The 11,036-nt window shown below is 33.5% G+C and overlaps 1 protein-coding gene and 1 long non-coding RNA gene across 2 annotated transcripts; both read right to left on the minus strand.

The window, feature by feature from the left end:
- Window positions 1-761: 761 nt before the first annotated feature.
- Window positions 762-1,465, minus strand: LOC122301833. The gene is made up of 3 exons (XM_043113205.1): window positions 1,383-1,465; window positions 1,201-1,296; window positions 762-1,093 (listed from the first exon to the last, which is right to left on the minus strand). The coding sequence occupies exons 1-3, from the start codon at window positions 1,392-1,394 to the stop codon at window positions 776-778; spliced, it is 426 nt and encodes a 141-aa protein (XP_042969139.1). The 5' UTR covers window positions 1,395-1,465; the 3' UTR covers window positions 762-775.
- Window positions 1,466-2,782: 1,317 nt separating this feature from the next.
- Window positions 2,783-6,846, minus strand: LOC122301690. Its single transcript, XR_006240215.1, has 3 exons — window positions 6,725-6,846; window positions 4,371-4,462; window positions 2,783-3,105 (listed from the first exon to the last, which is right to left on the minus strand). It is a non-coding gene; the product is annotated as an uncharacterized LOC122301690 (long non-coding RNA).
- Window positions 6,847-11,036: the final 4,190 nt, after the last annotated feature.

Below are 11,036 nucleotides of genomic sequence, written 5' to 3' on the forward strand. Positions count from 1 at the left end.
ACTTTGAGCAATCTATGTTGGATTTTCTTAAGTACTCCTAAGAAAAAATTGAAACAACGGCAAATATTAAACATGGAGGGAACTATTAGTATTTACTATAGAAATTCATTAAATATGGAGGGAACTATTTATCATTTAAACATTTTAAATTAGTTTCTCTCTTTAGTCACTACAACAAATAAGCGTATTTGCGGCGAAACTTAGTCCCCACAAAAACTCTATCTATCGCCGCAAAAAGACACTTGCGGCGGATAACATTTGTCCCGAATTCGCCAGTAATTTTGAGCCAAGATAGACTCTTTCTGGCTAGTGAGAGGCGGCCAGAAATCTATCATTATTTGCGGCGATATTTAGTCGCCGCAAAAATCCTATTATTTCGCCGCAAATACATCTGTCATACCCAAATTTTTATTTTTATTTTTTTTTCTCCTCTCAATTATATTGATTTTTATCCACTCAAATCAAATGAACTTCTTTTCCTTCTTTTATGCAAATAAAATATTTCTTTTTCTCACAAATACTCTAAAATTAATTGAAATGTTGTAAATTTCATTTCAAGTAAAATTATTTTGGGCCAACAATAAATTTCTCAACAAAATAAAGTTCTAAAATTGCTTATCTAAAATCTTTATACACTTCATTTTTTTAAGTCTATAAACCATTAGCACTATTGTTAAGGTTTATTGATGTCATTAAGAAAAGTAAATGGTTTTAAAAAACCCACAAAACTACAAATTTATTTAACATGGAGCACTATTGTTAAACTACAAATCTACTATCCCTGAGTCTGCCTCTCTGACTCATATCTCTTTATAAACTTGTCGTATTTGGCTTGTAGTAACATGACATTCTCTCGTAAGTCATCAAGTTGTCTCTTATAATCTGCAGCCTCTTTCTCATGTCTTTCTGCACGTTCAGTTAATTCTGCTATTTGGGCATCAGTTGCTTGTCTAGATGATTCGGGAATAATCATCTCGCCGAGCCCTCTTACATATCCTGACCTTTGACCCAAAACTTCCTTGAAAATTGTCATTGCAGCCTCCTTAGTCTGCTTCTCAGGCTCCAACTTTGACATATTTGCAGCCATCTTATTCTATAAACCATTAGAAAATTACACATGTTAGTGCTCATAATATGTACTTATAGAATGAAAAATTATTTGATAAAACAATATGTATATTGCTTTTATTTAATACTCACATATTGCTTTTCCGTCATAGGAGTTACAAATTTGTCCTTCTTTTTTGACCACCTCACTTCTTTAAAGAAATCAACCACAGTTTCATCATTCCCAGACTTCAAATGCAAGCAAATTACATTCAACTTAGACTGAATATATATAGGAAATCTTAAGGTATATTTCAACCAAAATGGAGACTTACCCTCATCTCCATTAGCCGTACAAATGACCCTCATCCAGCTGTATGATTGTTTTGTTGCTTCTCCCTATTAAATTTATTTCGTTTAGACATTCGCTGCACTCACACGAGACATGATATAAATGAGAAAAATAGAAGTGTCAAGATGATTATATGACTATTTTAATTAAAAAAAATGCCACATAATGTTAATTAAGTATTGACCGGTAAATTACCTTGAAGTTCTCGCTTGAATATCGAGCGCATAACTTCACCCAAGTGGCTGGTGTCACCCATGATGGCACATTCGCAAGTGCTTCTTCATTACTATCATATAGCTTATAGGTTCTATGTAAATCATAGCGAATATGATTAAACCGCTTGCTTAGTGTCTTCGTAACCGCATCACGATGATTCTTTTTGGTCTAATCAAGGATGAAGTCATTCTAGAGACAAACATCAATCGAATTAATTCGATACTCTATTTGAATATGTATGAAATTCAATACTTTTACCTGAACTCTTGAAATCAATTCTTCCTTTTCATTAACTGGTACGTCGTGCCAGCTTGCATGACACAAGTCCGTATAATGCTTAACCAACCATGTAATTCTTGTAATAAAAATAAGTGCATTTTCACAACAAGGTGCAGTCTCACCATCCTTTATCCTCAAGGGTATCTTTCCATGTTTTTGCACCTTCTCAAATTCCGTGCATTTTGCTTCTCCTCGCCCACGCTTCCGACAAGGTGGTACTAAGTTCAAAAATCAAAATAACGAACATGTTAAGCATATAATGTAAAACAATATGTAACACTAATACTAATAAAAATTAGATTAATACCAGACGAGTTTGTGCTTAGAATTCCCTGCCGAATGACTCGCTGATCCCTGTGCCACCGCATATCAGCTGCTGTTTTCTGTGACATAAATAATCTCTGCAACCTTGGTTTTAAAGGGAAATGTCGTAGAACTTTTTGAGGAATTCTTCTCTTCTTACTTTCGCTGAATTTCCACCTAGAGAGTTTACATTTAGGACATTCATCTTTATCGACGTTTTCCCTCCAATAAAGTATGCAGTCATTCGGACAAGCATGTATCTTGTTGTAAGCAAAGCCCAAACCTTTTTCTAAATTACGTGACTCTTGATATGAGTTTGGCAAAAGAGCATTGGGAAAAGCTGACTTTAGCAAGTGCAAAAGCATGTCGAAAGATTTTACACTCCAACCACCAAGTGTTTTAATGTGCAGCAACTTGACAGTGAATGATAGTTTAGAATACTTTGTACAACCTTCATAAAGAGGACGCCGAGAATCAGCCAACAATTGATTGAAAGTGTGAGATGAATTAATATCGACCGATGGTGAATCCTCAGAATGGAAAGACTCAGTTATGGGAACATCAGGTAAGTCCCCAGCTCGAATATCTCGTAACATAACATCAACGTCATCAATGAAGTCATCCTCTTGTTCGAGATCATACAAATCATCATCATCATCACTTATGATTAAATCTTCTTCCTCACCATGAAAAATCCACACCGTATAATTCTTGTCAATACCTTTAATAAACAAGTGTCTCTCTACCTGATTTATTGGTCGAAAGTGATTATTTGAACATCGGACACATGGGCAACGGATTGCCTCACTTGTAGCATGAGACCGGGCAAAGGTAAGAAACTCATTAACTCCTTTAGCATATTCCCTAGATCCAAATCTATCAGTGATTTGCATCCAACTCTTGTCCATCTATGAAACAACTCTTGTCATTAGGTTCAACCCTTAGAATTAATCAAGATAATTCTAATATCTTTTAAAACATGGTTGTATATATAAACATGGTTGTAATATGTTTTCTACACAGAAACTAGTTCATAGTTCAAGATATACTCCAATATGCTTGCAATAAACTAAGAGAAACATGAACAGGATGGAAGCTTATGACAATAATAAAATTGTAAATACAGGATATATACATGACCAACCAAAATGGATAACTTAAAAAAAAAAAAACTGAATAAATAGTTGAGATCAAGGTGAATAAATAGACTCAACATCTTGGAGTATAAAATATTAATATTTTTTACTTTAATTCAAGATTTCTGTACTTGCAACAGTTTAAAGTATATAAAATAATAAATATTTTATACATATGCTTAGTTAATGATATACTCAAAGATGCTTGCAATAAATTGGAACGTAGTTGTGAAATTATTAGTTAGAAGTAATTAGGTATGTTAATAATGTTTCATACTATAACATTAATAATACGATTTTTGTTATGCTTTTTTCTTTGATTCCTTTTCTGAAAAGTAGCAGTAATGATGGATGACATGATCGACACAGCTGGTGGGTCTTTATGCTCTCACTTGTCTCTATTGGTTAGAAAATAGTCTAATGTAAATTTAAGTAAACAATTAGATGTAGCAGCCTTTAATGTTTTTCTCACTTGTATTGCAAATGGAAGCCGGAAATGATTTTGTTTCCATTTTTAAATAAAGGGTTAAAAAAGAAACATGATTTATGATGAAGGTCATTTAAGGTATATTATGATGCTTTTTTATTTTTTATTTTAGCATGGCTTTTGCAAATTATTGGGGGGTTTTTGTAGGGCTTGCAGTATCAGGTAATTTTGTGGCTATAAGGCTTTTGGGTATGATCAACTTGAATTGTGCTTAAGACAGCACGTTTGAATATCTTGCAATTCATAGCCAAATTAGTATGTTCACTGTTACTAGGGCACTACTGATTTTTTTATCTTTTTAAATGATTAGCGGCATGTTATAAGTTTGTACTGATCTCATGTACATGCTTTCGTGAGTATGAGTTTCCTTGCCATTTTTTATAAAAAAGAAACATGGTTGGTCATTATTACAACATAATAACATAACTTCCCACAAAACACATACAAAATACAAGAGTTTGATAGTAGCACTCCATGGACATCATAACAAATTAACCCAAATAACAAGAAGGCAAAAAAGTTGACAACAAAACTAAAATTAGTTACACACCATTTGGAGAATAGATACTGAGATGGACAGGAGCAGAAGATATCTACTTCGTCTTCCCAATTATTCTATCAGTCTCATCATACGTGCCAGGGCTGTACAAAAACATAAAAACCTAAAATATCAGTTACAATATAACCTAAGATATTTCTTTATTTCAACTGAAACAGTTTTTACTGTAAAAATACAGGAATCATAAGAATAGATAGAAGTCCATATCTACAAGAGCATCACCTGTTCAATGATACAAAAAATTCATGGAATCTTATTCCATACAAATCAATTACAACCGACTAATAAAGTATGGAAAAGTAATTTTCTAAGCTCTTCCATTCATTGCTTTCGATCTTTGAAGCTTTAGTCGTTCTTTTTCTTCCAAATGTACCATCTTAAGCATATTGGAACCATCTTCCATATTGTTACAATGTGTTATCTTGAAAACCTACTCAAGAAGCTAGAAGATCCATCACTCTTCTAGGCATCATCCAAATTAGTCCCACCCGAGTGAAGAAATCATTCCATGAGGTTGTGGTAATCTCGCAATGAAGTAATCAATAATCAATGAATTCTCCATTCTTTTTGCATATGCAACAACGCTCTATGATAAATTGATAATGAATTGATTTTTCCTTAAATTGATAGGGATAATTTCTGCCACTTCTCAAACAGAACATCATCCATCATAAGATGGATAATTCCAAACATAACCCACAGAGAGGCATCAAAGTTGTATTAGTAACAAGAATCAACTCTCAAGTTACAGAAGCAGATAGACTACCAAAGTTAACCGAAAGAATTCCAGTAATTGCATGTGACCCAGAAACACAGGACAGAGAGAAGTATTAATGATAGCATAGGCATGATATAACAAATATTCAACTTAAAAACAGAGTAGCTATGCATAAGCCAGAGTAATTCAGGCTTTCACAACTCTTGAAACTATATCAACTAAAAAATGAAAACCAAGAGTTCCTCAACCAACCAAAAGTATAATGTATGTAATTCTGCTCATTTATCACTATGAGTATCTATAACCAGTTACCAAAAGGAGAATAATTACTTCTCTTTGGATGGCTGGATGAAGTATATGGCATCCATAGAGGGTAATGGCTGCCTCTGCCTGTATATTTCTTCAACTATTTGTTTTATTGTCTTAGACTCTTACTAGCTAGCTAGCTAGCTAGTTGATGATTTCCACTCATTTCTTATCCCATGACATTTTTAATTCCAAAACTTTAGAATAATTTCACCCTTAAAATTTAATAACGAAAAGCATATGCACGTCAGCATCCAACATGATAAAGAACAGAATACTCATTTTATGAACGAAAATGATGCCATCCAATAAGGTGGAAACTCAAAGAATCTTGCTTTTTAGCATGAAGTAAAATAATTGTAAAACTAAAAGCAAAGTTAAACCAAAAAACAGCACTTCAGATGAACTTAATAATTTCCATCCCAAAATTATTTCAAGATTTGAAGATCATAAACAACAAGTCAAGTTCCATTATAAACAAAATATATCTGAAGCTTATATCATCATAATTCATAAAAAATAAATATATAATGCTTGAAATAGGATATAACATCTGATACAAGTTTGCTTGGAGAAGAGGCATTTTTGACTACCACAAATTAAGTAGAAGAATATTGCATTAATTTCTTTTGGATTTTACTTAGACTTTTCTCATAGGAAAAAAAAATATATAAAAAACTCATTACAATAGATCTTGGTTAAAACACGTGTCAAGTAATTACTGGCCAGAGTTTAAGTTAAGAAACCTTAAATTTAAATCTCAATTTTCTACCCTGAAATTAGAAGCCAAACTCTAATTTCTAACCCTCTAGATTTCATACAGATTGAGTATCAAAGGATTTTATTGTTCACAATAGAATAAGATGTTTGGAGGTTACTAGAATATGGAAGTCTATGGAAGTCTCTAGTCTTTGTTTATTCAGAAGCTTTAGGTTTATTGAGTGCAGGTTCGGAGCTTCAACTTTCACAAGTTCACAAAAATGGCACGAATTAAACTAATCTACCAAAAAATTCCGTGAGATAAATCTACCTCCAGTTTACATATTTTTATCACAAGAACAAGACAAGAATACAGATTTAAGAAAAAAAAAATCGAAGGAAAATTGGACTACTCAAAAAAAAAGAAAAAGAATAAACATCTAAGAAAAAAACTACACAAATCTAACACCAGAAAAATACAAACAGAAATTTGTAAGCTCACAAATAGAGAGAGAAAGAGAGAGTAACCATTTCTCTCGGAATGCCTCGAATCCGAGCATGAGTTAGAGAGAGAGAGAGAGAGAGAGAGAGAGAGCTGATTGATAAAGTTAGATAAACTTACCGGCGTCGACGAGAAGACGGCGGCGAGAAGACGGCGTCGGTGGACCGATGGGAAATCCCCGTCAGAATCTGAAATCCCGAGAGACAGAGAGAGAGAGAGAGGCGCGAGACAGAGAGAGAGAGAGGGGGGGGGGGAAGTAGGGAAAGTGACGGAAATTAGGCGAGGGATAGGATTTAAAAGACTTATTACAGCGACTCCTAGTCGTTGTAATAAGTCAATTTTAATGAGGTATATATTGTGTCAAATTAAGTCGCTGTAATAAGTTATTAAAGCTACCGTATTGTCAAGAGTATTTTCGGCGACTAAAACTCACGGGAAAAAGTTTTTAATTCCAATGTTTTTTTCCAGCTAGCCACAAAGATCCCGATTTAGATGAAAAAATATATTATTTCCGGCTATATTAGTGTTGCCGGTAATAAAAAGAGCCGAATCTGCTCTCTTTTTTTGTAGTGAGTGTTATTTTTTATTGAAAAAATAAATATTAAAAGTATAATATTTAAATCTTATAGATAAAAAAGTATGTCAGTCTTAAATTATTATGTCCACAATGACGCCTAATGATTACCTCTTCAAAGACGTCGCCTAATGATCAAGGCCCTATTGTATGTAAGTATCTCACCTCCATACCTCCAGTCAGCTTCTGGCTATATATAAACGTCTTCTTGCTCCACATGTTATGAATGCCAACTCCAAGCTATCTGCCCTCCAGTTTCGAGGATAAGGTCGACTTCCTCCACATATTATGCCAACTCCAATTAAGCTTGTAGCTCAACCACCTATATATATACCCTTTACGGCCACCGCCTCTTTTCTGTTCCCCAGCAGTACTATTTAGAACATGACAAACCCAAAACTCTTCTCTCTCTCTCTCTCTCTCTCTCTCCCACTACGTCATTAATATTGTATAGTTTGCTGATTTAATTGTGCTTCATTGGGATGCAGGTTAGGTCGAGAAGTTTCGGTTGAGGAAAGCTTATTTCAGCGAAATTAAAGAAGCTGCTGGTTCCATTACTTACTTGGAATTAAGTAAGGTTCTTTTTAATTTACTTGTGCTCTCTAAAAATAGTTCATCAATGATTCAATGGTGAAATGTCAGCTTGTACGTATGTAGTTGTTTTACGTTTGGTCCTGAAATGATGGTTTTATTCTTAAAATCTATCTATAATATTCAATGTAAAAAGCAGTGATCGCGCGCTAAGATGAACAATATTATTTTATAACTGTGATGGGGTTTTATTCCAAAACTTTTACCATGTATAATTTTTATTTTGGGAAGAATTAAAGTTCTTATTGTAGATCTTAATTTTCGTCTTTTGATTGGACATTAATGACGGCTTAATTTGTTGAAAATTTTATGCATGCATTTCGTTTCTTCAGGATTTGATTAATTCCGGTCAAATCGAATCTGATACGGTATTAATCAGGTCATATCCAGATTGATCCGTGAACCATTTTCTCATAGGGTCATGGGTTAAAAAAGTAATTGAAAAAATAAATAAAAAATAAAATAGACAAAAAGCTTTTTTCGGTGAGTATTCGGGTTACATATATCTTTCGGTGGATATAACACTGCTCTTAATTTATATCTACCGCTCTTAATTTATATGTAATATTATAAGAACATAGGATGGAGATGATTGCAATGTTGGATATTTTTACATGAGTACGTAATAATACTCACGCAACATATTTTATAATTATGTTTTAAGATATAGATATTTTTGTAAAATAGTGAATTTTTATAAATTATGTTATAAAAATATCCTTCTAAATTTAAATACAATCCTACATATTTTCATTTCAAGTATCCATGTTGGAGGAAAAAAGAACAGTTTGCTTTTCAAAATACAATCCTCCATATTTGGATTTCAAGACTAAGATGAAAAAAGAACCGACCAAGCCTCAGCGGCAAAATTTGTGAGATATGTACTTAAAAAGTGTCCGTCACTTTCCTTGAAAGTCAATGCGGAAGAGGAAACTGCATTACACATCGCGGCAAGGTATGGGCATGTTTCCATCGTGGAAGTCCTGATTAACCTTGAAAAATCCCAGCATCAAGACGATGATCTCGAAAGCAATGTAGTAGTTGAAGCTGCCAAAGAGACGCTAATTGGGTGGGGGAACAAAAAAAATGATACGGCTTTACATAAGGCTGTACGTAGTAATCACATCGAAGTGGTAAAACTGTTAATAAAGAAAGATCCAGATTTTTCGTATGGTGCTAATGCTGCTGGCGAGACCCCACTTTACTTGGCTGCTGAGAGAAACTCTTCAGATTTGGTGTCCGAAATTTTAGAGACATTGAAGTCACCTGCTTATGATGGCCCCCTTGGTAGAACGGTTTTGCATGCTGCAGCTTTTAATGATAATGAAGGTATTGCCTCTTTGCACAAGGTTCAATAAATCTTCTTACAGCTTTGCTACATACAGTCGCCACATGTAGTCAGCGTGCAGTCGGCTGTACGGAATGAATAAAAAAAAAATTATAAAATTTTTTTTTATATTCAAAGGGACCTACATAAATTATAAAAAGTTATAAAAATAATTTTTTTTTTTCATGTAGGTCCCGTATTAATTTTTTTTACAGCCGACTGCACGCCGACTGCATCTCCCGACTGCAAAAAGTATTTCTCATCTTCTTAAAATATGATTTTGTTAAAAATTTTAAGCAATATCAAATTCATAAAATAAAGATTGCGTTTTTGTTCTCTATTATCCTAGCAATTAATCTCCCCCCCCCCCCCCCCCCCCCCCCCCCTCTTTTTTTTTCATTCGGATAATTATTATATTATTTTAATATATTTAAACTATTTTAGAAATAACCAAAAACATTTTGAAAAGACACGGAGCTCTAAGTAAACAGCAGATCACAAAAAGGGTTGGACTCCGCTTTACGTGGCTGCATACATGAATAACATTAAGACAACACAACTATTCACTACAACATAATCGTTTTTTTGGAACAAAAATTTTCATCCCAAATTGTAGGGATTTCGTTCCAAAAAATTTTTTGGGACAAAAAAAAGGCCCCAAGGTCGTCCTTACGATACTGTCCCAGAAGATATATTGCGACGAAAATCAACATTTCATCCCAAAATATATCTTTTGGGAGGATTTTGAAATTGAGAGTTCGATACCATTCGAACATTTAATTTTTTTGTCACGGTTTAAGTTCGTTCCAGAATGTCGTTTGAATGGTTATTATTTTACGTTCGAACACAATTAAATTGGTTGAACGATTATGAAAATACGTTCGAATGATCACACATTTTGATAACGTTCGAACGGTATAAAATAGATTTCCGTTCGAACGTTAAAGGAATAGATGAATGGTAAAAGAGATCGAACGGTGTTGAGTTATGTTCGAATGCTATGATAATAAATTGCGTTTGAAAGTTTTTTGATCGTTTGATATCGTTTGAACGGCTTAATCAATAATGTTCAAATGTTACATGGTCATTCGAACGGCTACTATTTTATTAAAACCCCATAATAACAAAAAAACCAAATAGACATTCATAATATTTGAAAAACATATATTAGAAACTGTTTAATACTCACGAAAGTTTTATAATAAGTGCGAACTTATAAATAACTATGAGACTGGCATTGTTCATACATAATTAGATAATGTCATAATCTATATGTGAAAAACCATCAGTTGCTTGGAGGCCTGTACTGTTGCATAAGCTGCTACATTTGGAGTTGCATATCTCTCCCGAACTCTTCTTATTTCTTCATATTGTTTGAGGCGTGTCTCCATATCTCATTGTTTTGCCAATTGAGCCTCTGACTCATGCTGCCTTACAACCAATTTTTTAATTCTGCGATTCACATTCATTTGCGCTATAGCAGCTGTAGAGGCAGACTCGGAAGAAGAAGAAGAGGGAGAAGGTTTTACACAGTGACCCAAACCCCTCAAATATCCTAAATGTTGACCCAGAACTTGTGTAAACATCATTTGTTAAGGAATTTTGATATGACGCAAATTCAGCACGTATTGCGACTATTTTATCCTATACATAAGATAAATAGTTAATATCATCATAAATATTCTAATATATTTATTTAAAACAAATTATAATATTTACATAATTTTTACGGGTATCGGGATGACTCCACTCTCCATTACGATTAGTATGTGATGCAGCATATAATTTTGTCAGATCATAATTGGCATCTGAATCTTGCTATAAGAAATATTTGTTAAGATATAAAGTTATTAGAATTCATATATTCAGTTAATTATATACAAAAAAAAAAAATAGCAAGACCAATATCTTAGAAAGGTGGTGGAAAGATCTTGATCCTA

The sequence above is a fragment of the Carya illinoinensis genome, chromosome 1 (assembly GCF_018687715.1).
Source record: "Carya illinoinensis cultivar Pawnee chromosome 1, C.illinoinensisPawnee_v1, whole genome shotgun sequence".
Lineage (NCBI taxonomy): Eukaryota > Viridiplantae > Streptophyta > Magnoliopsida > Fagales > Juglandaceae > Carya > Carya illinoinensis.